Source organism: Bubalus kerabau, chromosome 5 (genome assembly GCF_029407905.1).
Source record: "Bubalus kerabau isolate K-KA32 ecotype Philippines breed swamp buffalo chromosome 5, PCC_UOA_SB_1v2, whole genome shotgun sequence".
In the NCBI taxonomy this organism is placed as follows: domain Eukaryota; kingdom Metazoa; phylum Chordata; class Mammalia; order Artiodactyla; family Bovidae; genus Bubalus; species Bubalus kerabau.
In genome coordinates, this window is record NC_073628.1 from 99,064,400 (window position 1) to 99,091,110 (window position 26,711).

At 50.3% G+C, this 26,711-nt stretch overlaps 1 protein-coding gene across 1 annotated transcript; it reads left to right on the plus strand.

Annotated features, from left to right (window-relative positions):
- On the plus strand, nt 1-26,384 carry GPR157 (G protein-coupled receptor 157). The gene is made up of 4 exons (XM_055582390.1): nt 1-506; nt 17,788-18,001; nt 21,593-21,787; nt 22,228-26,384. Exons 1-4 carry the CDS (start codon nt 124-126, stop codon nt 22,444-22,446), a joined length of 1,011 nt encoding a protein of 336 aa, XP_055438365.1. The 5' UTR covers nt 1-123; the 3' UTR covers nt 22,447-26,384.
- The last annotated feature ends 327 nt before the right edge of the window (nt 26,385-26,711 follow it).

A 26,711-nucleotide genomic window follows, 5' to 3' on the forward strand; every position in this document is an offset into this window, starting at 1 on the left:
GACGCGGGCGGGGCGGGTGCTGGGACGCTAGCAGCTCGCGGGTCGGTGCCCAGACAGCTGCGGCGGCGGCGGCGGCGGCGGCCACACGCGGATCCCCGATCCCAACCCTCTCCGCGCTGGGCCATGCCACTTCCCGTGCCGCCCACCGAGCTGGTGCCGTCGGAGCGCGCCGTGGTGCTTCTGTCGTGCGTGCTTTCCGCGCTGGGTTCGGGCCTGCTGATGGCCACGCACGCCCTGTGGCCAGACCTGCGCAGCCAGGCGCGGCGCCTGCTGCTCTTCCTGTCTCTGGCCGACCTGCTCTCGGCCGCCTCTTACTTCTACGGGGTCCTACAGGACTTCAAGGACTCCTCGTGGGACTGCGTGCTGCAGGGCGCGCTCTCCACTTTCGCCAACACCAGCTCCTTCTTCTGGACGGTGGCCATCGCCCTCTACCTGTATCTCAGCATCGTGCGCACGGCGCACGGGTCCGAGACTGGCCGCCTGCTCTGGGCTTTCCATGTCATCAGGTGGGTGACGGCGACGCCGCTTTCCTTCAGGTTGGTTCCCTGATCCCTGCCCGGATCCTGTGTGCTGTCCCTGTGGCCCTCGCCACTCTCAGGGCCACGCGTCTTGGTCGGACCTCTGGCCGGTCACTCAGCCGGCAGTGTCTGCTCATGTCCCGGGATAGCCCTGGGCCAGCGGAATGATGGTCTTGATGAATTAGTTCTGTATATTGCCGCAGGGGTCGTCCCTTTGAGGTGGCCCCAGCTCGAGCCTCCCAGGGAGGTGGGCACCTCAGCGAAGGCCCTGGAGCGTGGGGGACTAGAGCTAACCCTCAGAGCCAGACCCTAGTAACTTGGAAGCACCTGGAGAACTGGTGAGGCCACTCTGGACCTTTGGCCACCTGTTTCACTGCCTTCTGGCCATTCTGCTGCCCCTGGGCATGGGGACAGGCACCTGAGAGATGAGTTAGGTGCCCCAGGATGGAAAAGTACATGTAATTCATCTGGCCACTCTCAGGCTGCCCTTCACCCAACCCTCTGCCTCAGTGCTAAAATTTAGGAAGGACAGTCTTCTTTACTTTATCTTTACTCATCTCTAAACCTCAGGCACCAATCTCTTGTTATCTATGTTCTAAATAATCTTTCTTTCCAAAGTTCAGCAGCTCTGAAATTGAGGTCAGAGGCAGAGGCTGGTCTGGAAGACAGCTGCCAGCTGCCTGGAGTCTCTGGGTAGCGAGAATCAAGGCCTTGTCCTGCCCTGGCATTGTAGAGTCTCATCCAGGTAACTCACCTGTGAACCAAGGTTGGCCCCTTCCCAGTGTAATCTCAGGATGCAAACATCTGGTGAGGTCCTGTGCTGAACCCAAGGCAGGAATTTTACAGAGCTTCTTTCCTCTTCTCTCTCCTCCAAATAAGAGCACCAAATGCTGCCCTAATTATAGGTCCTCTCTGTTAAATACTTGAGTTCTTTCCAAGGGACAGAGGATGGTCAGCACTTTTGTAGAGACAAGTCACCTGGGTGTCACAACAGTGAGGTCACAAGCCTGCAAGAGTCACTTGACCTCCAGGTCTCACAGCTGTTGGAGGGAGGCCAGCTGGTCCCTGGGAAATTAAATGGTCCACTTCTCAGCTGTTCAAGTCAAAATGTTTGCAGTGAGCCATTCAGACAGGGTCAGGTGCTACAGAGACCCACAGAGAAGGGGCAGCCTTTCCTTTCTCTCTGTCCCACCGGATCTCTGCATCCATTTCTGGGACCCTGTTCTTGGGAGCCTGGTTGGGTGTGGGCAGCATAAAGCTCATGTGTACCTGGGAAGGAGCCCAAGACTTCCTTTGCAAGGTTCTCTTCTCTTTTCCCCCCTCTTTTGAAAAAGTACTGAATGCAATGTATTTTTTAAGTGATAAAGAGAACCTGTGCAGCTTCTATAGAAAAGACACATTCCCTAAGAACCTTTCTTTTCACTTCTAGGGACGTTTTCTGTGATGCTTAGGGAAAGCCTCCTAAGAAAGCCCGTGTGTCCTTCTCTGGCTGTAAGGAACCAGATTGTTCCTCTTGTCTGTTGTATGTGATCCACCTACTTTATATATATATGGCTACATTGGGTCTAAAGTTGCAGCACACAGGCTCAATAGTTGTGGTAGCTTAGTTACCTCACCAGGGTTTGAACCCAAGTCTCCTGCATTGGAAGACAGATTCTTAACTACTGGACCACCAGAGATGTCCCTATCCACTTGCTTCTTAAAAGAAAAAAGACATTTTTCCTGTCAAAGGGACTTTGACAATTTTTTCTCTTCCAGAAATTAGCACTCCCTTTGCTAGTCTAAAACTTGGTAAAAACCTGTCCAGCAGGTTCATATATTGACCTGGATCCTCCCAGACGATATTGCTAAGGATTCTTCATTGTCTTTCTTTGAAGGATTAGTTTATGGCTGCTGAATGACCTCTTCAGTTCAGTTCAGTTCAGTCACTCAGTCATGTCCGACTCTTTGCAACCTATGGACTGCAGCATGCCAGGCTTCTTTGTCCATCACCAACTCCCGGAGCTCACTCAAACTCATGTCCATTGAGTCAGTGATGCCATCCAACCATCTCATCCTCTGTCGTCCCCTCTCCTCCTGCCTTCAATCTTTCCCAGCATCAGGGTATTTTCCAGTGAGTTAGTTCTTAGCCTCAGGTGGCCAAAGTATTGTAATTTCAGCTTCAGCATCAGTCCTTCCAGTGAATATTCAGGACTGATTTCCTTTAGGATGGACTGGTTTGATCTCCTTGCTGTCCAAGGGACTCTTTAGAGTCTTCTCCAGTACCACACTTCAAAAGCATCAATTCTTTGGCTCTCAGCTTTCTTTATAGTCCAACTCTCCCATCCAAACATGACTACTTGAAAAACCATATCTTTGATTATATGGACCTTTGTAGGCAAAGTAATGTCTCTGCTTTTTAATATGCTGCCTAGGTTAGTCATAGCTTTTTTTCCCAGGAGCAAATGTCTTTTAATTTTATGGCTGCAGTCACCATCTGCCGTGATTTTGGAACCCAATAAAATAAAGTCTGTCACTGTTTCCATTGTTTCTCCATCTATTTGCCATGAAGTGATGGGACCGGATGCCATGATCTTTGTTTTTTGAATGCTGAGTTTTAAGCCAGCTTTTTTACTCTCCTATTTCACTTTCATCAAGAGGCTCTTCAGTTCCTCTTCGCTTTCTGCCATAAGGGTGGTGTCATCTGCATATCTGAGGTTATTGATATTTCTCCCTGCAATCTTGATTCCAGCTTGTGCTTCATCCAGTCTGGCATTTCGTATGATGTACTCTGCATATAAGTTAAATAAGCAGGGTGACAATATACAGCCTTGACATACTCCTCTCCCAATTTGAAACCAGTCTGTTGTTCCATGTCCGGTTCTAACTGTTGCTTCTTGACCTGCACACAGATTTCTCAGGAGGCAGGTAAGGTGGTCTGGTATTCCCATCTCTTGAAGAATTTTGCACAGTTTGTTGTGATCCACATAGTCAAAGGCTTCAGTGTAGTCAGTGAAGCAGAAGTAGATATTTTTCTGGAATTCTCTTGCTTTTACGATGATCCAGTGTATGTTGGCAATTTGATTTCTGGTTCTTCTGTGTTTTCTAAATCCAGCTTGAACATCTGGAAGTTCTTGGTTCACATACTGTTGAAGCCTTGCTTGGAGAATTTTGAGCATTACTTTGCTAGTGTGTGAGATGAGTACAATTGTGTGGTAGTTTAAAGAGTCTTTGGCGTTGCCTTTCTTTGGGATTGGAATGAACACTGACCTTTTCCAGTTCTGTTGCCACTGCTGAGTTTTCCAAATTTGCTGGCATATTGAGTGCAGCACTTTCACAGCATCATCTTTAGGATTTGAAATAGCTCAACAGGAATTCCATTACCTCCACTAGCAAGGACCTCTTGGCAGTGGGAAGTCTCATCTTCAGACTCAGGCTACACAGTGACCCAGTCATTAACCATGTCAAATGACTGGAAATTAGTACTCTTCTTCAGACCTTCCAGTCTCCAAAAATATTTTAAAATATGAATACACAAAAGGTCAATCTCTATTCTCTAAAGAGTTCTTATGAGTTGATTTTTTTTTAAAGAAAACTGACAAATATCTTCAGAAATGGACAGAGGACATTCTGACAAAGAAGTAAAAGCATGAATACTCAATACAAGCAATAGCAAAGAAGTACCATTTTCTCCTTAAATTAGAAGGAAAAAAGTAGTAAGGCAGGATATTAATGTGATATGCAGATGAAACTGGTGTTTTCCTAATTATTTTTGGCCATGTAAATTGGAATAATCCATGTAGAAAGTATTTGGTTCATACCCCTTGATCCCAGAAATCCTATTATAGGGATCTAGTCTAAGGAGATCAACCAAATGACATGCAAAGCTGGATGTACAAAGGAGTTTGCATGGCACTGTTAGCCAGTGATGACAATTTGAATGTCCAAAAAATAGGGGATCAGTAAGTTATAGACTATAACCTACCTGGAAGTGTTATGCTGCCATTAAATACTGGCCATGAAGTCTACAAGTAATATATATTTTTTAAGTGGTAGGACATGATAAGTAGGAAAAGCCATCTATAGAGCTGAATGCAGCCATACACCGCAGGAGGCTGGAGAGACTAGTACCCATGAAGTCCCTGCATGCCCCCTGGGGCTCTATCATAATGCCTGACATAGTTTCCTTTACTGAAAGACTTAAAAAAAAATCTCATTGGGGAAGGAGGGCAGCTTAGACTTTATCCTCAGAGGTCAGGCTCCTGAGGTCTTGCAAAGTGCTGTCTTGATTCCTTAGCGTCTTGATCCTCCGTAACCCAGGGGACTCACCCAGGGTTGATCACCCTCCAGCCACAGCTGATGAGACTTGCCTGAGCCACAGAGCTGTGAGCGAGAGACTCCGAGTTAGAACTTCAAGGTCAGTGCCCCTTTAGGATTCCGTCTCGTCTCTTGGCCTTGACAATAATTTTTTAAACTGAGAGGTAATTCGGCAGTCATTTATTTTTAGCATTCTGGATTTCCCCCACTATTAATGTGTAATTAAATACATTAGCTTTATTTATCTTTTCCATTAATTTTTTCCTGGAATCATTTAAGAATAAGTTGCAGACCTGATGCCCCCTACTCCTAATCCTTCAGGGTGTATTTCCAAAAGGCAAGGGCAGTCTCTTGCATGACCATGTTGTTAGTGTTGTTCAGTTGCTAAGTCATGTCCGACTCTTTGCAACCCCATGGACTGTAGCCCACCAGGCTCCTCTGTCCATGGAGTTTCCCAAGCAAGAATAATGGAGCGGGATGCCATTTCCTTCTCCAGGGAACCTTCCCAACCCAGGGATTGAATCCACATCTCCTGCATTGGCAGGCAGATTCTTTACCACTGAGACACCTGGGAATAGTACAGGCACCCTATTTTGTAGGATATCTCTCTCATCCAGGTTACCTGATGCTTCCTTGTGAGTGGAATTGTTGCAGAAAGGGGGACCCCCTTTAGGGGCCAAGAGTGGATGCTTGTCTAACATCTGGAAATGAATTGTCCAAAGAGGCACACGTGCTGACAAAGCAAGAGACTTTGTTGGGAAGGGGTGTCCACAGGGAAAGCAGTAGGTAAAGGAACCCAGGAGGACTGCTCTGCCACGTGGCTCGCAGCCTTGGGTTTTATGATGAGGTAATTCATTTCCAGGTAGTCTCTGGCCAATTGCTGTGACTCAAGGCCCTTCCTGGTGGTGTGAGTATCGCTCGGCCAAGATGGATTCCAGTGAGGAGGATTCTGGGAGGACATATGGACTGGAGTCTCCTGTCTCCTTTTGACCTTTCCCAAATTCTTTTGGTTGGTGGTGGCTTGTTAGTTCTGTGTCCCTTACCAGAATCGCCGGGTGAAAAATGACTCATGCAGATGGTTACCGGGGTGGGCGGGTTCAGTCAGTGTGGCCCCGAACAGATTCAGAATCGGCACTTTGGGCTGAAATCTCACAGAAACCGGTTCTCGCTTGCTACCTGGGGGTGGCTGGCAACTGTGACTTGTACGTTTCCTGGTGATGTTCACTTTGATCACTTGGTCGAGGTGTTATCTACCAGTCTCCACTGCAGTTACTCTTTTTCCTTTTGTACTTAATAAGGATTTTGTCTAGATAAACCTCCTGGAAGTCTCAAGCTCTCCCTCAAGGGTTTCATATCCATTGATTCCTATAGCATTCCAAGGTGAATCTTCTGGTTGTTACTTCATTTTTAAGTGAAGTGAAAGTGAAAGTTGTTCAGTTGTGTCCAACTCTTTGCGACCCCATGGACTGTACAGTCCATGGAATTCTCTAGGCCAGAATACTGAAGTGGGTAACCTATCCCTTCTCTGGTGGATCTTCCCAACCCAGGAATCGAACTGGGGTCTCCTGCATTGCAGGTGGATTCTTTACCAACTGAACTATCAGGGAAGCCAAGGTGTGAGAATGTTCCACGTTCAAGGGCAAGTCCTGCATCAGGTCCCTTTGTACTGTGTCTTAGCAGTGTCGGCGGCATGATACCGACACCACATGACTGATCGATTGATTGAAACATAGTTGACTGACAATGTTGTGTTAGTTTCAGATTCAGTTATATATTTATATTCTTTTCTAGGTTCATTTTCCTTATAGATTATTAGAAAATACTGAGTAGAGTTTCCTGTACTTTGTAGGAGGTCCTTGTTGTTTATCTATTTTATATATAATTGTGTGTATATGTTAATCCCAAACACGTAGGATCTTAAATTATCCACCCCCTCTCTCCCTTTGGTAACCATTAAGTTTGTTTGTGGTCATGTTGTACATGCATGTGGATAAGCATCTGTGACCATCTGTTTGCAGTTCTTACCTATGAAAGTGCTGGGCAGCTCAGTGGCCACGGGTGGGGTCATTTCCCTTTTGATAACATAAGCCTGAAACCATCTCTCTCACCCTGCAGAAAGCAATTTGCCTTTCAAAACAGCCCCTCTTCCCCTCCAAGGTGGTGGGCTCCTTCTGAACCAAGATGGTAGGGTCCTTAACTGTCTCCAACCTGTGTAGCCCAGGGCCACCTGTTCCAGGCATCCACTGGTGTGTCCTGTGATTGTGGGGGGAGGTTGGGCCAGGGGTGCCACATCTCACCACGGGCCCGGGCCAAGCTGGCCACCTGCAGCAGCCTTAGGATTTCTTTGGGCTCCACTGAAGTGGGAATAGATGTGGGCATGACCCCTGGCCCACGTGCCCACCCACCCTCTGGCAGTGGCTGGGAGTTCTGGAGGAAGAGAGAAATCTAGGGCACGGCAGGGTCACCATAAAACCCCCTGCTGTGGGGAGGGAGAAGTTCCCGTGCAGAGAAAAGGTGAACCGTGGGCCCTGAAGGGGAGAGCCTGTGAGCTCTCTAAGCAGACACTGGCTCGCTCACTGAGGGCCCAGTGACAAGGCCCCAGGCGGCCGTGCCTGAATGGGGATAGATGCAATGGCCGCGTGAACAGCACCCCACGCCAGGTGGTGCTCCCCAAAATGACAAGAGCTGAACTGACTTTGTTTTCTGAGAGCCCTGCTACAGTGAGGTCTCTGCACTGCGTTTGCATGTTCGTGGGGGCACCAGGGGCTGCCCCTCGACCCTGCTGGGGCACATGCTGATGCCGCAGGCCTTACCTGGGCCCAGGTGGGCAGAAAAGCATCCCTGTGTGCTACAGAGTGCTCCTTGACCCCCCAGAACCAGGATTGCAGAGCCCGGCTCTGGCAGGGAGTGTTTCGCCTCTGCAGCCAGGGCCACAGAGCGACCTCGTGGTGGCCTGGCCAGTGGCTGACGCCCTGAACTCCCACGTCCTGCCTCTCTGCCCAGCGCTTCACACTAAGAGCCCATTGTCCGGGCAGAAACCTCCAGGCCTCCTCAGGCCTGGATTCCTTTCCCCAGGCCCTGCTCCCTGCAGCTGCCTCCCTCTGGGCCGGCTCTGTCTTTCCCCCAAGATCTTTCTAAATCGGCACATTGTTGCCTGGTGGTTTCGTCCTCAGAGCGTCTCAGGGTCACGTCCACAGTCACGGCTTTCCGTTGGGCACAGGCACAGGGACCAGGCTCTGCTGTTTGGGGAGAAGACCCTCCTGTGGCCTCCCAGCAAGGGCCACCCATGTAGCAGAGATCTGTAGGAAGGGTAAGGTCTGGTGAGGGGCGAGTGCAGGAATCCACAGTGGACTGAGGAGATCTGGAGCCCATGGGGCAGTGGGGGAAGGGTCTTCCCAACCCTGAGTCACCCCAGGAATTCCCCACCCTGACTGGTGGGACAGGTTTTAAAAGATCCCCAACTGGGCAAACTGGAGACTCTGAGGGAAACCCAGAGCATTGCTCTTGTGGGCACCAGCTGCCTCTCGTGGGATTCTGACAAATGCCAGGGAATTCAGGTGTGGGGTGTAGCCTGCTCACTGCCCAGCTGATCCTGCATTGGTTCAGCTTCTCATTGGGCAACCGAAGAACAAAGTGAATGCCGAGTTCCACAAGCCAAGCTCGTGTCCAGTCTGCAGGACTTTTGTCAGTTTACACCTCCCCTAAGCTTACTGAGGGCCCCCAGCTCTGCTGGTCTGGGTGTGATGAGAGGGGAGGTCCCCAGGGCTGGGCTGCGGTCCCCTGCCCCTGCATGTCTCTCCCCTAGAGTTGGTAAGACAGCCTCTGCCTTAGTCTGCTCCAGCTGCCCTAACAAAGCCCGCAGACTGGGTGGGGCACTTAAACCACAGACATCCTTCCCTCCAGGTTCCAGAGGCTAGAAGTCTGTGATCCAAGTGTGGGCAGGGACTCCCCTCCTGGCTTGCAGAGAGCCGTCTGCACCCAGTGTGCTCACATGGTCGTCCCTCAGTGAGTGTTTGCATCCAGATCTCTTCTTACAAGGCCATTCCTTGTTCAGTCTCTTAGTAGTGTCTGACTCTTTGTGACCCCCAGGAGTGCAGCATATCAGGCTTCCCTGTCCATCACCATCTCCCGGAACTTCCTCAAACTCATGTCCATTGTGTCGGGGATGCCCTCATCTCCTCCTGTCTTCAATCTTGCCCACCGTCAGGGTCTTTTCCAGTGAGTTGGCTCTTCCCATCAGGTGGCCAAAGTATTGGAGCTTCAGCCCCCATCTCCTTCTGCCCTCAATCTTGCCCTGCATCAGGGTCTTTTCAGTGAGAGGGCTCTTCATATCAGGTGGCCAAAGTATTGGAGCTTCAACATCAGTCCTTCCAAAGAATATTCAGGGTTGATTTCCTTTAGGATTGACTGGTTTGATCTCCTTGCAGTCCAAGGGACTCTCGAGTCTTCTTGCATGGACACCTGTCCTATTGGATTAGGACCCACCCAATGACTTCATTTTGACCTCATCACCTCTTTAAAGACCTTAACCCCAGATACAGTCCTATCCCAAGGTTCTAGGGGTTCAGACTTAAACACAGGAATCTGGGGGAGATGGGGAGACATACTCACCCCATAACTGCCTCTGAAGGGGGAGGTAGCCAGCTTGGAGTCTGGCCTTGGTTTCCAGGCAAACACAGGTGAGAGCTGGGGCTGGATGCCTATGGGAGAAGCCCTTGGTGCCCTTCCAAGTAGGGGATTCTGCTCACAGATGGGCTTCTGTTGTTGTTCAGTTGCTCAGTCCTGTCTTTGCAACCCCATGGACTGCAGCATACCAGGTTTCCCTGTCCTTCACCATCTCCTGGAGTTTGCTCAAACTCATATCCATTGAGTCAGTGATGCCATCCAACCATCTCATCCTCTGCCGTCCCTTTTTTTGGTGTGGTCTTCAGGCGCCTTCCATCTAAGTGACCCCAGCCCTGCTTCTCCTCGGCCTATATCACAGGTTTGGAGAGAGGGGGTCACCTGCGCTAACCATGTTTCTCCTCAGGCCTTTCACAGCATCCCCTGCATGTGGTCACATGACTTCCTTCCCTTGGTGGGAGCAGGGAGGGGAGAAAGCTGCCAGTTTAGCCCCCTGCTTTGGGACTTGAGCAGCATGCCTGCCTTTTCTTTCCTCTGTCCGCCTGATGGCTATTGCACTCACCAGACCTCCTCAGAAGTCTTTCAGCACTCAAGGCCCAGTACCTCCTCACATGCCCGCTCTGGTGCCAGCATCACAGGCTCAAGTTTAGAATATGGATCCCAGGTGTCCACATGGAGGCAGGACAGTTTGCTGGCCGCTCTCCATCACCCACATCTGAGCATCAGGGAGACCTCTCCGACCACGCGACCTTCTGGGCCACGGTCAACTGCAACCCTTGGTCTGTTCCACGTGTGCTGTTGTTAAGCCATATCTTACTTCTTCTGGTTTTGTTTACTTTTTGATTGATGGTGGTTTTTTTTTACAGGGATAAAAAAGAAGCCTGTTACGTGGTATTGGGTAGGCCAAAGACTTCATTTGCATTTTTCTGTACCGTCTTACAGAAAAACCCAACTGAACTTTTTGGCCAGCCCTATGCTTGTCAGAAATTAGCAGTAGACATTTCTGGAAAGTGGCAATTAGGTCACACATGTCTTTACAGAGTCCCTTCCAGGGTCACATACCACCAACAGCTCAGGGTGATCGCTTGGCCAGAGAGCAACTTGGCTTATCTGAGGTTGCCAGCCTTTCACCTCACTCTGTAGGTGAGAACCCAGGGCAGTTTCAGCCCCCGATCCCTTTCTTCCCTTGTCTAGTGGTGACCTGGAGCCAGTTTGTGGGACCCAACTGTTAAATTTCAGGGTATTTTTTGGGCTGGTTGTTAGCTAGAACTATCATTAAAAATTAAACTATTTAAATGTACAATTAAATAAATTATATGAAAAACAAGAGTACTACTCAGAACCCCTTTGGTCCTAATTATAGTTTTGTTGATTTGTAAGCAGATGTCAGCAAACTTTTCCTGTAGAGGACCGGATAGTGATTATTTTCAGCTCTGCAGGCCATGTGACGTCCCATGCAATTGCTCAGCTCAGCTCTGGTAACTTGCAAGCAGCCATAGGTGACATGTAACCAGTGAGTGTGGCTGTCTGCCAATAAAACTTTATTTTAAAGAACATACAACAAATTGGGAGATTGGGACTGACATATATACCACTATATATAAATATATATATTTATATATATATTTTAGTTGCTAAGTCGTGTCTCACTCTTGCAACCCCATGGACTGTAGCCCACCAGGCTCCTCTGTCCATGGGATTTCCCAGGCAAGAATATTGGAGTGGGTTGCTACTTCCTCCTCCAGGCGATCTTCCTGACCCAGGGATCAAACCCAGGTCTCCTGCACTGCAGGCAGATTCTTTACCGACTGAGCCACCAGGGAGGAGATTGCTAATAAGGACCTACTGTGTAGCACAGGGAACTCTACTCAATGCTCTGTAGTGACCTACATGGGAAAAGAATCTAAAAAAAGAGTGGAAAATACTGTATATTAACACATATATGGAATCTAGAAAGATGGTACTGACGAACCTATTTACAGGGCAGCAGTGGAGATGCAGAAATAAACAGACTTGTGGACACAGTGGGGGAGAGAGAAGGTGGATGATTTGAGATAGTGGCACTGAAACATACACATTACCATGTGTAAAGCAGGTAACCAGTGGGAATTTGCTGTGTGATGCAGGGAACACAAAGCCGGTGCTCTGTGACAGCCTAGAGGGGTGGGCTGGGGAGAGAAGTAGGGGGAGGTTTAAGAGAGAGGGACATATTTATACCTATGGCTGATTCATGTTGCTATATGGCAGAAACCATCACAATATCGTAAATTACCTATTCTCCAATCAAAAGACTATAAGAATAAAAAGAGTGGCTATATGTATATGTATAACTGATTCACTTTGCTGTACAGCAGGAATGAACACATTTTAAATCAACTATACTCCAATTTAAAATAAATAAAATGGAAAAATAAATTTAAAAATCAGACTTTGGGCTGGATTTGGCCTGAGAGCCCTAGTATGTTGGACCCCTGATCTAAAGTTAAGAAAGTGATTAGGAAATGTCATGTCCAACTCTTTAAGATCCTATGGATTGTAGCCCGCCAGGCTCCTCTGTCCTCGGGATTCTCCAGGCAAGAATATTGGAGTGGGTTTCCAGGCCCTCTTCCCGGGGATCTTCCCGACCCAGGGATAAAACGCATATCCTTATGTCTCCAGCAATGACAGGTGGATTCTTTACCACTAGTGCCACCTGGGAAGCCCAGGAAATGTTAGTAGTAAAGATAAAATGTAAAAGTGTTTCTTGTCTCTGAACCTAAGTCCAGGTAGCCGCTACATCAGGGCAGGTGGGAAGCTGGACATTCAGAGGGAGGTGATGAGAATGGGCCAGGTCCCAGAGCAGGAAAAAAGAAGAAATATCTTCTGGTGTTGGAAAAGTGTTACCTGAGTCACAGAGAGGTTGGTCATGTCAAACGTCATATCAACTTCATATCAAGCCAGTAAAGTTCCCAGCACTCGTCTGGTGACCCAGATCTTCCTCATTTCACTTCCATCTTACTCGTTAAGGAAAATGAAAATAGCATCCACCTTCACGTCAGGGAACTACTCTCATTGGCTAACTGCAACCACAGGTTGGCTGCGGATACCAGAGTTTGGAAAAAGTCAACAAGAGCATCCTGTGAGAATCGATTGGCTGTATGGAGTGCACAATGAGTATTGTGTATTTTATTATTATTTACAGATTGTGTGCCTCGCCTCACATCGTTTTGTTTTTTTTTTTAAATAGTGACGTATGGTTGCTTTACTGCAAGAAATAAAGAACTTTATTAAAGTGGTCCATTTTCAAGAATAGCTAGTTTTGAGTGACAGCTTGCTGATGCAATAGTTACAAAACTAGAAAGTCCAGGCAAACAGAGAGAGGGCGGGATGCCTAGGATTTTCATGCTGGCTCATTCCATTGGTGAATTCAAAACATAAGAACGGAAATAGGTGCGCAGGAAAGGAGGAAACAAGATGTCAGTGAGGGGCCAGCCCATAAAGAGAGAGGAAGTAAACCGAAGTGACACCCAGGAAGATTGTTTGCTCCACAGTGTTCAGCCAGTGAGGAACTGGAGGAGGGGCTTGCCTGCTAGGGATAGCTTGAGGATAACGTGATCCATGTAGCGACCCTGGGTGAGCCTGCCCACCAGACACCCGATCTTGCAAGACCATCATTAAAGCCCCGCTTCCCGCTGCACCTTGTTTCTCCAAGACCATTCGTTTGAGTTTGGGCTGCTGAGCGTGTTTCTCACATTACAATTGATGTGTTAGTTTCTGCTGTACAGCAACATGAATCAGCTCTAAATATACATGTATTCCTTCTTTTTTGGATTTTCTTCCCATAGGTCATCCCAGAGCACTGAGTAGAGTTCCCTGAGCTATGCAGTAGGCTCTCCTTAGTTATCTATTTAATGTGTTGTTGTTTATTTACTAAGTCCTGTCTGACTCTTGCAACCCCATGGACTGTATGTTAGCCTGCCAGGCTCCTCTGTCCACGGGATTTCCCAAGCAAGACTACAGGAGCAGGTTGCCATTTTGCTCCAGGGGTTCAACCCAGGGATCAAACCCCTGTCTCTGGTGTCTCTTGCATTGGTAGGTGGATCCTTTACTGACTGGGCCACCTGGGAAACCTATCTATTTTATACATAGCATCAATTGTGTATATATGTAAATCCCAATCTCTCAATTCATTCCACTCTCCCTTGCCCCCCTAGGTTTCCATACGTTTTACTTTATATTAGTAAAACTCATAATCAGTTTGTGTGTGTGTGTGTGTGTCTGTATGTAGACGTCTTTCTGATGTTAAAACATCACCAACATGCCAGTGTCTTTATCTATAAATTACGCATCTGTTGGAGCCTGCTTGGTGGGGTTATTAGACCATCCCGCCCATTCTGTTCCCACGCTCCCTGAGGTTACTCCTCTTCCCACCTCCACTCAGGTACCTCCCAGGCAGCTTCTGGCTCCAGTAAAGCTGCTGTCTGTGCTCAAGTTCAAACAGCGACTCTGACTGATCAACCCACAGTCTCAGCCCTTTCAAAACCTTTTGTCTATTTGGTCTTCCCTCTGGCTGTTTTCCAGCACAGACTCAGCTCCAGGCACACCCATCACACAGAGGAGAGACATCGCGTTGTAGCTTTTGTCCATCAGACCAAAAGTTGTAAAACCTGGACCACGGTTGTCACCCTGTGGTCCCTGGGTTTCCTTTGGGGGCCCTGGGGATGCTGAGGAGGGAAGGAGGCAGCTTCCTCCTGCCAAGCCTGGGCTCTGCCTTCCCCCCAGGATGGGAATCCCTGGCTCCCATCTTGCCAGCTGATGGTCTCTACTCACTGCTCTCCAACTCTAACTTCAGGATTTCTGGTTCAGCCCTTTAACAGGGGTCCCCAACCTCTGGTTCTAATGCTTAATGATCTGAGGTGGAGCTGCTGTAACCATAATAGAAATAAAGGTGCACATTGCATCTAATGTGTTTTGTTGTTCAGTCGCTAAGTTGTGTCTTGACTCTTTGCGACCTCCCATGAGCTGCAGCACTCCAGGCTTCTCCATCTTTCACTGTCTTCTGGAGCTTGCTCAAACTCATGTCCATTGAGTCAGTGTTGCCATCCCACCATCTCATCCTCTGTCATCCCCTTCTCCTCCTGCCTTCAATCTTTCCCAGCATCAGGGTCCTTTCCGGTGAGTCAGTTCTTCGCATCAGGTGGCCAAAGTATTGGAGCTTCAGCATCAGTCCTTCCAATGCATATTCAGGGTTGACTCCCTGTAGGATTGACTGGTTTAATCTCCGTGCTGTCCAAGGGACTCTCAACAGTCTTATCCAACACCACATCCCCAAACCATCCTCCCCCACCCCTCATTCTGTGGAAAAATTGTCTTCCATGAAACCAGTGCCTGGTGCCAAAAAGGTTGGAGACTGCTGCTTTAAAAGCCTTTCACCTCCTTTCAGGAATGTCCTTGGAGAAGGCAACAGCACCCCACTCCAGTACTCTTGCCTGGAAAATCCCATGGACGGAGGAGCCTGGAGGGCTGCAGTCCATGAGGTCGCTAGGAGTCGGACACGACCAAGCGACTTCACTTTCACTTTTCCCTTTCATGCATTGGAGAAGGAAATGGCAACCCACTCCAGTGTTCTTGCCTGGAGAATCCCAGGGACGGGGGAGCCTGGTGGGCTGCCGTCTATGGGGTCGCACAGAGTTGGACACGACTGAAGCAACTTGGCAGCAGCAGCAGGAATGTCCTTGCAGTGAACATTTAATTGGGAAAAGCTGTCTTGGCCGCTGGGCTCATGCTTCATTCATTCAGTAGGTCCTAGTTTTGCCCCGCCACACGCCAGGCACTGATGTGGATGCTGAGGTGAGCAGTGAGCCCACATGGCCATCGCCTTCTGGAACTCATAGTAGACACATGTTGTCCTTTACTAGGATGGTGTGCGGTTGTTTTTTAAAATTGGAGGATAATTGCTTTACAATGTTGTGTTGGTTTCTGCCATACACCAGCATTCATTGCAGCACCATTTACAATGGCTTGAGTTTTAAAGGGGGAAACTTTTATAAAGACAAAATAGTTTGACAATAATATATATTAACTTAATAGATCAATAAGTCTTCACAGGACAAGCATTTGGCTTCCCTGGTGGTCCAGTGATTAAGAATCCTCCTGCCAATGCAGGAGACACGGTTTGATCCCTGGTCCAGGAAGATCCCACATGCCACGGAGCAACTAAGCCCGTGCGCCACAACCACTGAGTCTGCACTCTGGAGTCTGCACTCTGGAGTCTGTACTCTGGAGCCCTTCTCCACAACAAGAGAAGCCACTGCAATGAGAAGCCTGTGCACCACAACTAGAGAGTAGCCCCCGCTAATCACAACTGAGAAATACCTCTCCCGGCAACCAAGACCCAGTGCAGCCACAAATAAAGTTGAAAAAAAATAGCACACTCCATTGTAAGTGTAACATAATAATCCCATAGTCCTTTGATTTGGGTGGAGTTTTGGCCCCTCCTGTGCCTCTGTGCCTTCAAGGGGGACGTGTCGTTTCGGCCTCCGGACAGCCAGAGCTGCAGGGCTGTGGGGCCCTCCTGCAGCGGTCAGTGGAGGATGGACACCAAGCCTTCCCCAGGCCCAGGGAGCTGACTTTCTCCTTTGCATCACCATCCCTACCCTGCCTCCTCCCCCATCCTGCAGTCTTTGGAGACCCTGATAGAAACACCGCTCTTCTAGCCTCCTTTTGGTAACAGACCAAGTGCAACTGGGATCACATGTTCTATGACTTTCAGAAAGAGCTGGCATCCCTTACACAGAGCCTTTGAGGTAGAACCGCTTTCTGCACTAAGTGTTTTCCTAATGACACTGTCCTGGTCACTTACTACTTGTTCTCTGGGCAGCTGACCTGGGACATAGGCTCGTGTGTCCTCCTGGGGTCACAGGCCTCACACCTCCCTGGAGCCTGCACCGCAGGCCTGGATCCTGGATCCTGGGACCTAGGGATGAGCCTGCCTGACATAAACACGGACACACCCTGTCCTGTGTGCGAACCTCACACTGATCAGTTCATTCTGGTAATGACTGACTGCAGTGCTCTGCTCCAGGCATCGTGATCATCCCCATTTTGTGCAGAAAAACACTGATGTGTTGCAGCCACGCGGGGCAGGCCCGAGACTTGGACCCAGCCTGTTGCATCGCCATCCAAGCTCTTAACCACCCTGAGGGCCTCCACATTAGCTTGTTTGTGTCCCTCTCACCGACTTGAAAGGTTTTGGGGGGAGACTGGTGTGGGGACTACCAGGGAGGGGCCCTGGGGCTCGGCCCTAATCTTGGCTGTGTTGCCATTGTGCTAAACTCTAGAAAAGTCCATCCAGCACTGCCTTGAGAGGGGGCTCTGCCCCGGCTCTATGCTTTAAAGTGTCTCCTTGGGTTCTCTGGTGGCTTAGATGGTAAAGAATCTGCTTGCAATGCAGGAGACTTGGGTTCAACCCCCAGGTTAGGAAGATTCCCTGGAGAAGGGAATGGCTACCCACTCCAGTATTCTTACCTGGAGAATTCCATGGACAAAGTAGCATGGGGTCGCAAAGAGTCAGACAGGACTGAGCGACTAACACATTTGGATCCTTGCCAGGGCCCAAGAAGACATGTCTGCCTAGAGCCTATCCCCTCTTCTAGTTCCTGCTGCAGCTGCACGGGACCCTGACAGCTGCCAGTGTATGTATGCACTCCCGGACCCAGGCTGGTCACGGGGGCCTGTCTGCTAGTGGGGTGTCTGGATGATGTTTGGCCATGTGGGCCGATGTTTGCAGGTTGGTGCCCAGGCCTCCCGATGCAGGAAGGAGTTGGCTGTTCCGGTGCTATGGTGTGTGATTTTAGTCACTCAGTCGTGTCTGACTCTTTGAGACCCCATGGACTGTAGACTACCAGGCTCCTCCATCCACGGGATTCTCCAGGCAAGAGTACAAGAATGGGTTACCATTCCCTTCTCCAAAGGATCTTCCCAACCCAGGGATCGAACCCGGGTCTCCCACATTGTAGGCAGATGCTTTACGTCTGAGCCACCAGGGAAGTGAGAATGCTATGGCATCCTAGTCTCCGAGGAGCCTGGCAATTCTGAGTTAGAACCTAGCCTCTGAGCGCTTGGGAGGATGTGTGTGTCCAGGTGGGAGGCCAGGACAGCCCCTGTGTCCCCTTTCCTGGGCTTAGGCAGAGCAGAGCTGGGTTGGGGGCTTTGAGGACTCCAGCCCCCCTGTTCTCCAGGGACACTGTCTGCTGTGGGCTTGGGAGAGCACTGACCTTGTCTGCACAGCATCCCGGTCGCTTCGCCCTTGCTGGCTTCGCTGGGAGCTGGGTCTGTCCTCACCGCGGCCTGTTTGCTCCTTACTCCTCAGCTGGGGGGTTCCGCTGGCCATCACCGTGGCGGCTGTGGCTCTGAAGAAGATCGGCTACGACGCCTCGGACGTGTCGGTGGGCTGGTGCTGGATCAACCTGGAGGCGGAGGACCGGGTGCTGTGGATGCTGCTGACCGGGAAGCTGTGGGAGCTGCTGGCCTACGTCACTCTGCCCGTGCTCTACCTCCTCATCCGGAAGCACATCCACCGGGCGGTAGGTGTCCCCGGCGCCCGCCCAGAGCTCTGTGTGCCCAGTGTGTCCCCGCGACAGGGTCGGCCATCTCAGGGGAAGGACGAGCGACCGGCGAGAGTGAGGGATGCCTTGCTCTGCGTCACTCACCATGATGCATGCCGAATTTTATAAGCTCTGTGGGTTGTCTGGTTTGATAATTACACAGCCCCGTCGGGGCGGGTCCTTTTATTCTTTCGTTTGTGGATGAGGAAACAAGGCTCACCAAGGTTAAGGGGCTCCGCAGACTCCCAGTGAGTGGAATCAAGGAGGCTTACGAGCTCAGCCTGCGGTCTGGGCCACAGCTCTCTACTGCCCCCTCCTGGACAGATCCATGCAGTTGTTTAACCTTGAAAGTAACCTGGATGAAAGATGCTTACGTGCCGATCAGCACTAGCCAAATAAGAATTGACCTGGCAGCCCCACCCCCGCCCCCCCGAGTGGGGGAGGGGAGGCCACAGACTTGCCTAATCAGTGGTACAAATAATTCACTTCTTATTTTGGTGATTAAAATATCCTAAGTGGTAGGTTTTTCGGGCTGTCAGGAATTCAATAGACTGGGCTGATCAGAAGTCTGCTAGACTTCTGGCCAGAAATTCTCAGAAAGAATGCTTTTCCTCTGATAATCTGACCGAATTGTTCCTTGTGCTGGACTACCGGTTCGTTTCTGCAGATGTAAATTACAGGCTTTCTCCTAGCCATGTACAAGTCGTTGTTGTGATTGTTTAGTCACTAAGTTGTGTCTGACTCTTTGGCAACTGTAGCCCGCCAGGCTCCTCTGTCCATGGGATTTCCCAGGCAAGAATCTTGGAGTGGGTTGCCATTCCTTTCTCCAGGGGATCTCCCCAACCCAGGGATCAAAACCACATCTGCATTGGCAGATGGATTCTTTATTGTTGACCCATCAAGGAAGCCAGCCATGTGCAAAAGGCTACCCCAGAAATGCTCAGATTAGCCCATCCATTGATCTGCTCAAGCATTCGTTCAGTGCATTTTTATTGAGCATCTACTATACATGAAAGTTCTGAGTGGCAGTGGGAGTTTCTAATGAGAATTCAAGCATGGTTCCTGCACTCCTAGGAGGAGGCAGAGGTGCAATTCCGATGGAAGGTAAAATATGGCACCTGGCTGGAGTGGTAACAAAGTGAAAGCTCTGGGGACAGGCTTCCTAGCTTATCCTGCTGATGTGGTGCGTGTCCTTCTGCTCTGCGTTTTCAAGGCTGAAATTGTAGGAGAGAATGCCCCCATCTTTCGAGTGTGCTGCAGGCTCAGCAGCCACTTCCAAGTGTGTAAAGTGCTCCTCGCAGCTGTCTGAGACCTGATCCCCACCCTGTACTCCTGTCTGTCTTCTGAAACACACACTTCGGGTTTTCTTTTTACTTGGAAGTCTACCTGATTCTCACTCCTCCCTGCCGCCCTCTTGTGGCTTAACTTTGAGTCACTGACGGAGATGCTGGCAGGAGTACCAATGGGTCTGAGATCCTCTCTGTCTTTGAAGGGCTTTTTAGTTGGTCTTCTGTCTGGGCTGGGGGTGCCCTTCTCACCTCCTCTTTCCTCCTGCCCTAGGAAGATTCCAGGGCTCCCAGATGGAAGTTCCCAAGGGCCCCACCAGGCTCTGCCCAGGACTACCCCTGTCCCCCCGCCCCGCCGCCCAGCTGCAGCTCTTGCCTGTGTCTTTTATTTATTTATTTATTTATTTTTGGCTGTTTGTCCGCCTGATGCAAAGAGCTGACTCATTTGAAAAGACTGATGTTGGGAAAGATTGAAGGCAGGAGGAGAAGGGGACAACAGAGGATGAGATGGTTAGATAGCATCACCGACTCAATGGACATGAGTCTGGGTAAACTCCAGGAGTTGGTGATGGACAGGGAGGCCTGGTGTGCTGTGGTTTATGGGATCACAAAGAGTCGGACCTGACTGAGCGACTGAACTGAATTGAACTGATGGGGCATGTATGCAGGAGGGAGCTTGTGCAGAGACCCGGGCGTGGGGTGTGCCTGGCATGTTTGGAGGATTAGGAGGTCTGTGTGGCTGGAGCAGAATAAGCATGAGGAATGTGGCAGGAATGAAGTCAGAGAGAGCTAGAGTTGGGGACTTTTTAAGGAACGGATGAAACGAGGAGTCACCAAGAGCTTGGAGTGGAAGACTGGCTTGATCTGACTTAGGTTTGTTGTTCTTGTTGTTTTAATTTTTACAATGTTGTGTTGGTTTCTGCCATACAACAATGTGAGTTGGACATAATTGTACATACATCCCCTCCCTCCATGGCCTCCATCCCTGCCCTCCCGTCCCCCTCCCACCCACCCCCACCCTCTGCCCATCCCTCCAGGTCATCACAGAGCACCACACTGGGCTCCCTGTGATACAGCAACTGCTCAGCAGCCATCCGTCTTATGGAGGTTTCCCTGGAGGCTCAAATGGTAAAGAATCTGCCTGCCATGCAGGAGACCTGGATCCCTGGGTCAGGAAGATCCCCTGGAGAAGAGAATGGCTACCCACTCCAGTATTTTTGCCTTAGGAAATCCCATGGACAGAGGAGCCTGGTGGACTACAGTCCATGGGGTCCCAAAGAGTCAGATATGACTAGCGCTTTTATCTGTCTTATGCGTGATAGTGTATATATGCTGATGCTACTTTCTCCATTTGTCCCACTTTCTCCTTCCCTCACTGTGACCACAAGCCTGTTCTCTGTATCTTCGTCTCCATTGCTGCCCTGCAAATAGGCTCATCAGTACCATTTTTCTAGATTCCATATATATGTGTTAATATATGATATTTGTTTTTCTCTTTCTGACTTACTTCAGTCATATAACAGGCTATAGGTTCATCCACCTCAGTAGAACTGACTCAGATGTTTTTTATGGCTGAGTAATATTCCACTGTGTATATGTACCACGTCTTCTTTATCCATTCGTCTTTCAGTGGACATTTAGGTTGCTTCCGTGTCCTGGCTGTTGTAAATAGTGCTGTAACGAACATTGGTTTTCAAGGAACCATACTGCATTTGTGTTGAGAGTGACATTGCAGTGGAGTGGGGGTTGGGGTGGTCAGGGCGATGGAGGGAGACCAGTGAAGAGGCGGTGGCAACCATCCAGCAAAGTGCTGGTGGTGCTTGGACCTGGCTGGTGGCAGTGACTGTGGACAGAACTTCCAGATCTGGGTCCATTTTGAAGGCAGAACCTGCGGAGCTTGCCTATGGGGCAGATATGAGCTGTCGCACGGAGACAGGAACCAAAGACCACTCCCAAGCTTGGGGCCCGGGCAGCTGGAAGGACAGGGCTGAGATGGGGAAGCAGGCAGTAGGCTTGGGGGTGAAGTCAGGCATTTGTTTTGAACATGAAAAGCTTCTGACATGCTTTAGACATCCACATGAGGATGTGGAATGGCTAGTGGATGGATAAGACGGGCCAGAGATGGAATCTGGGCTGCCTGCACGCCTCACATCCTCCCACTCCAGCCAGTCTATCCCCAGGAGGAGTGGGGAGACAGCAGCCCAAGGGCAAGGGAGGGAGTGGGGAGGAGGGCCCCCATCTCATGTCGCTCATCTTACGTCTGCTCTCTGCCTTCCCCGCACAGCACGAGGAGCTCTCGGAGTACCGGCCCATCCTCTCCGAGGCACACCAGCTCCGGCGCCGCACCTCCGTGGCCGATAAGAAGCTGGTCCTCATCCCGCTCATCTTCATCTGCCTGCGGGTCTGGAGCACTGTGCGCTTCGTCCTGACCCTCTGTGGCTCCCCGGCGGTGCGGATGCCAGTGCTGGTGGTTCTGCACGTAGGTCTGCCCTCCCCTGCCTGGCCGGCTGCAGGGTCAGTGGGGCGGGCAGGCCCCAATGCTCCGGCCAGCGTGGGCATGTGGGGGACCTGCTCCCCTGCGCCCTCCTCCATGCCCTGCCTGACAGGGAGCCTTGAGGAGAAAAGGTTGAAAGTCAGCGTGGCTCCAGGGCAGCCCGTGGGTGTTGAGTTGCTGTCCCATGGCCTAGGAGTAACCCCAGGAAAGTGGACCGACCCTTAGCCCTTCCCAACCCAGAAGACTCGAGGCATGCCTTCAAGTTCAGGCCTGCCCGGTGCTGTCAGGGGTCCTGGTGGCCAGGGTCCCCACGGACCAGCCCCCAGGGGTGGAGGAAAAGGTCCTGGGTCCCCCGCTCTTCCCTGCATGTGTTGTTCAGGCCCACTCAGCCCTGGCACTCACGCCTCTTCCTTTCTCCCCACCAGGGCATCGGGAACACCTTCCAGGGAGGTGCCAACGGCATCATGTTCGTCTTCTGCACACGCGCGGTCAGGACCCGGCTCCTCTCCCTCTGCTGCTGCTGCTGCTCCCCTCAGCCTCCCGAGGCCGAGAGCCCAGCTGGCCCCCCCAAGGCCCCTGCGCCCTCCAAGAGGGGCGAGTCTCAGAGGCCCAGGCGGACCCCAAACGAACTTCCCAGCACCTGAGCTGCTCCCCTCCGGTTCCAGGCGTGGTGCGGCCGACCTGGGGCAGGCGGCTCTGAGTCCTCAGCGGGGATGCCAGGTGCCCTGTCAGCCTCCTGCCGTTGCAGCTCCTGACCCCCGTGGGGAGCAGCGCAAACTCAGCTTGTCTACCTCCTTGACCCTCAGGCACATCCCCCTCACGCCGTGTCCTTCTGCACTGGGGGGGATTCTGTCAGCACGAGGGCTGCACTGAGATTCAGGGAAACCAGTGGTTCATGAGCACTGCCAGGTCACCTTGGGGTCCAGGAGTCTGGGGCTCCTGACCACACAGCACTGTTTACAGTCAGAGGGACCCACGTGGGTGGGCAAGGCACCAAGAGATACATGTACAACCGTGCACCCATCCTCAATAAACTGCCGGGGTGCCAAAGATGGGGCCCCCACCAAGATACACACAACAGATTCCTGGTTTGTCAGGGTGTCGGGATTCCCCTGAGAGCCTGGCTTTTCCTAGATGGCTTTGCTGGCCAATGCAAGGGTCAGTTACCTTGAACCAGGAGGTTCCCTAGTGACCAGCATGGGCACAGCTGCACACAGCTGCTCAGGATGGCTGGTCTCCAGGGACCTCCTGAATTGTGTCTATGGGCTCCCTGCCCTTGATGGAGATGGTGTGGCCAGGATCCAGACTCCTGCCTCTATGAGACACTTAACGTTGGGAAAGGATTGGGCTTCCCTGGTGGCTCAGATGATAAAGAATCTGCCTGCTTTTATGCAGGAGATCCAGGGATGGAGCCCTGGAGAATGGAATGGCTACCCACTCCAGTAATCCTTGCCTGGAGATTGCTGATTTATTCACTTCCTAGGTTAATTTTTTACAGGAAAGGCAACCAAAGAGTTAGGAAATCACCCAAATATTGATTCCTCCCTGAAAGGGAAAGTTAGGGGGATTGATTGGGAGGCATGACACTTGCATCCTGGGGTGATATGAAAGAAAAAGGATTTAAGAGAAGCATCCATATCTCTATCGTCTATGACTCTTCCACCAACCCTTTCCTCTATAGGTCAGAAAACAGTTTCTCTGTTAAGTCACAGAAGCCACTGGCTAAGAAGGGAGGTGTACCTGTCACTGGGATGGGGGGGTCTTGAGGAGGAGGAGTCGAACTCAACAGGTGCTGCCCCTCATGTGGGTCCCACGAGCACTCTGTAACTGCAGTGATGTTCTGAACCCGTAAAATGGTTCTGGATTAAAACCAAAGCCACAGCTACTGTTGATCCCTCTTTTACTCTCAAAAGCAAAATCTGTAACAGGAAGAGACTGAAAGGAAGAGTCCTCTACAGAACTAGGTCGAAAACGCTCTTGTTGGGTTTCCTTTTTAAAAAAGATTTTATGAAAATCAGCAAGGGGATGAACATCCCTTTAGGAGTCAGAGAAAGTTCTGGGCTGCTTGGCAGGAGGGCAGTCTGCCCTCCTAGGACAGAAATGGCCTATGTCGGGGGAGTTGGGGTTCCCTGAAGTATGTTACAGCACACCTTGGGCGCACAGATGGTAACGAGCCTCACATTAGCTTCTAGAATGGAGCAGAAATTCAGGAAGTTGCTGCTGCAAAGGAGAAAATCAGTCACGGCTGAGTATGGGCCCCAGGGAGAATGATGCTAGACTACATCTGTTCTCAAGGGGGCCCCAGAGGCCTTGGATCAGATGGTGCAACACTGCTGCCTGACCTGGGTTTCCCCAGACCAGATGCAGCCGGGAAACACCTGCAGAGGGAGTCAGGGCACAGAGAAGAGCACCTCTGCTGTGCTGTCTGCTCTTCTGAAAACCACCCCAAAGATGCACCTATTTCCATTCTCTCCCTCTGCTCCCCACCCCATCTCTGTAGATGGGTGAAAATGTTCCTGTGAGTGGGGAACAGGTGTGGGCAGGGGAGGGACTCATCCTTGTACTGGCAAACAGCAGCATCTCCTCTTTCTCACTCAGGTCAGTCTAGCTGGGCGGGTGGAGTTCAGAGCAGTAGAACGAGTGGAATAAAGCCCCTTTCTGAACTCTAGGAGGGGTTCCTGCCTCATATCAAAGCAAGACAGAAGTGGTTCCTCCTGTGGGTTCTCTCTGTGTGTCAGGGTACTCAAAGATTATCCACCCTCATTCCCTGGGCACTGCTGTATGACCTCAGCCTGCACAGGGGCTATGGGCTCAGCCCCGACCCCCTCTCTTCTCAGGCACTTTTTGAACCTTGGTCTTTTTCTCAGGTTTACTAAGCACTTTCTGCCTCTCTGTACTTCCGAGCTTCTGAATTGTGTCTGTTTTTGTTTTGTGTGTGTGTGTATGTGTTTGTTTTTTAATAAAGATTATGACTTTAGTCTCGGTTGAGGGTGCAGACAGAGCTCTGCATGCATCCATGACAAGAGAAAGAACATTTTTGCAGACTTCCTGTAGTGGAATAATGACATTGAGAGAGGTTTTTTGGCATGTGCAAAGTTGTCATGAAAACCCTGACTGGGTCAAGGCCAAAGTGGCTATTTTAAATAAAATATTTTTCTTTTGTGTGTTTGGTAAACTGATTGTCGTTGATGTGGGTGGAGCTGGGCAGGGTGGATCAGACTGATCTGTGCTGTGGGGGCATGTTCAGCACCTTCCACACTGTTGGGCCCTGGAAACAGCGTCTGGGTCCTGCTATGGGCAAAAGCAGTCAAGTGGGAGGCCACTCGGTTGGCACAGCCAGCTGCTCCTGAGTTTGCCTGATAGAGACACTGGTGTCGGTGGTGGTTGGGGGACAGGGGTAGTGGTGTTTAGAATACAGATTCCCAGGCCCCATCCCATCTGAGGGTCAACAGATCCAAGTTTCAAGGGCTCACAGCTTGAGGCTAAACTCTCCTGAGTGAGACACTGCAGACACTGAGCCACCAACCCTGTCTCCCTGCATGATTTTATCATGACGCCCAGTGACCCACTGCGGTGGCTGCTAAGGTTCCCTGGGGGCTGGGGACTGCTGGAGCACAAGGGCTCTCAGCCTTCCAAAAGCAACCATCAGAGCCCACTGTCTTGCTCTGTGCAGACCCTCACAGCCCATGCAGCCCTGCCTTCAAGTCTCTTTTTTTTTAACTGCTGTATCTTGGGGAATTTTGCTTCCCAAAGTGCTGCTTGTCTATTTGTTCAATTTTCTGGATTTTGTCAGGCTAAAAATACATTAACTATCAAGAGGATGAAAAGACAAGCCGCAGACTTAAAGAAAATGTATGCAAAAGACACGATGGATGTTAGCTTATTGAGATCATTTCACAATACTGGTGAATCACCATCACACTATACACTTTGATACAACTTAGGGATATGTGTCAACTATTTCTCAGTGAAACTGGGAGGAGGGGGAGTCATGTCTGTACCTTACCAACATGCACAGTGGGCTGTCTAACACTCAGGAAGAAGAAAACAACCTGATTAAGAAATGGGCCAAAGACCTTAACAGGTGCCGGCCAAATATCAATAAGATACATGGGTGGCAAATATGCACTTGAAAAGATGCTCCACATCTAGTGTCACCAGGTAACACACATTAGAACAAGGAGACACTACTACACGCCTAGGAGAATGGCCAAGATCCGGAACACCGACACCACCAAATGCTGGCAAGTACGTGGAGCAGCAGGAGCTCTCATTCACTGCTTGTGGGAATGCAGCATGGTGCAGCCACGTTGGGAGAGAGTTGTGTGGTTTCTTAATGAAACTAAACATGCTGTTACCATACAATCCAGCCATTGTGCTCCTTGCTATTTACCCAAGCAATTGGGAAACTTATTTCCTCACAAAAACCTACATATGAATGTTTGTAGCAGCTTTATCCATAACTCCCCCAAACTTGGAAGCAATCAAGATACCCTTCAGTAGGTGAATGGATAAATAAACTGTGTGGCACCCACAGTGGGGCTTCCCTGGTGGCTCAGTGGTAAAGAATCTGAATGCCAATGCAGGAGATGAAGGTTCGATCCCTGGGTCAGGAAGATTCCCTTGAGCAGGAAATGGCAACCCACTTCAGTGTTCTTGCCTGGGAAATCCCATGGACAGAGGAACCTGGCAGGCTACAGTCCATGGGGTCACAAAAGTGTCAGACACGACATAGCAACTAAACAACAATCCAGACAGTGGAACATTACTCAGCACTAAATGGAAAAGAGCTATCAAGTCATAAAAAGACATAGGAAACGTAAATGCATTCCTAAGTGAAAGAAGCCAGTCTGCAAATGCTATATCCTGTATGGTTCCAACATAAGACATCCTGGAAAAGGCAAGAACT

Coding starts and splice junctions, on each gene's coding strand:
- GPR157 (XM_055582390.1), top strand. CDS start 124: ATGCCACTTCCCGTGCCGCCCACCGAGCTGGTGCCGTCGGAGCGCGCC. Junction 18,002..21,592: donor GGAAGCACATCCACCGGGCG/GTAGGTGTCCCC, acceptor TTCCCCGCACAG/CACGAGGAGCTCTCGGAGTA. Junction 21,788..22,227: donor CAGTGCTGGTGGTTCTGCAC/GTAGGTCTGCCC, acceptor TCTCCCCACCAG/GGCATCGGGAACACCTTCCA.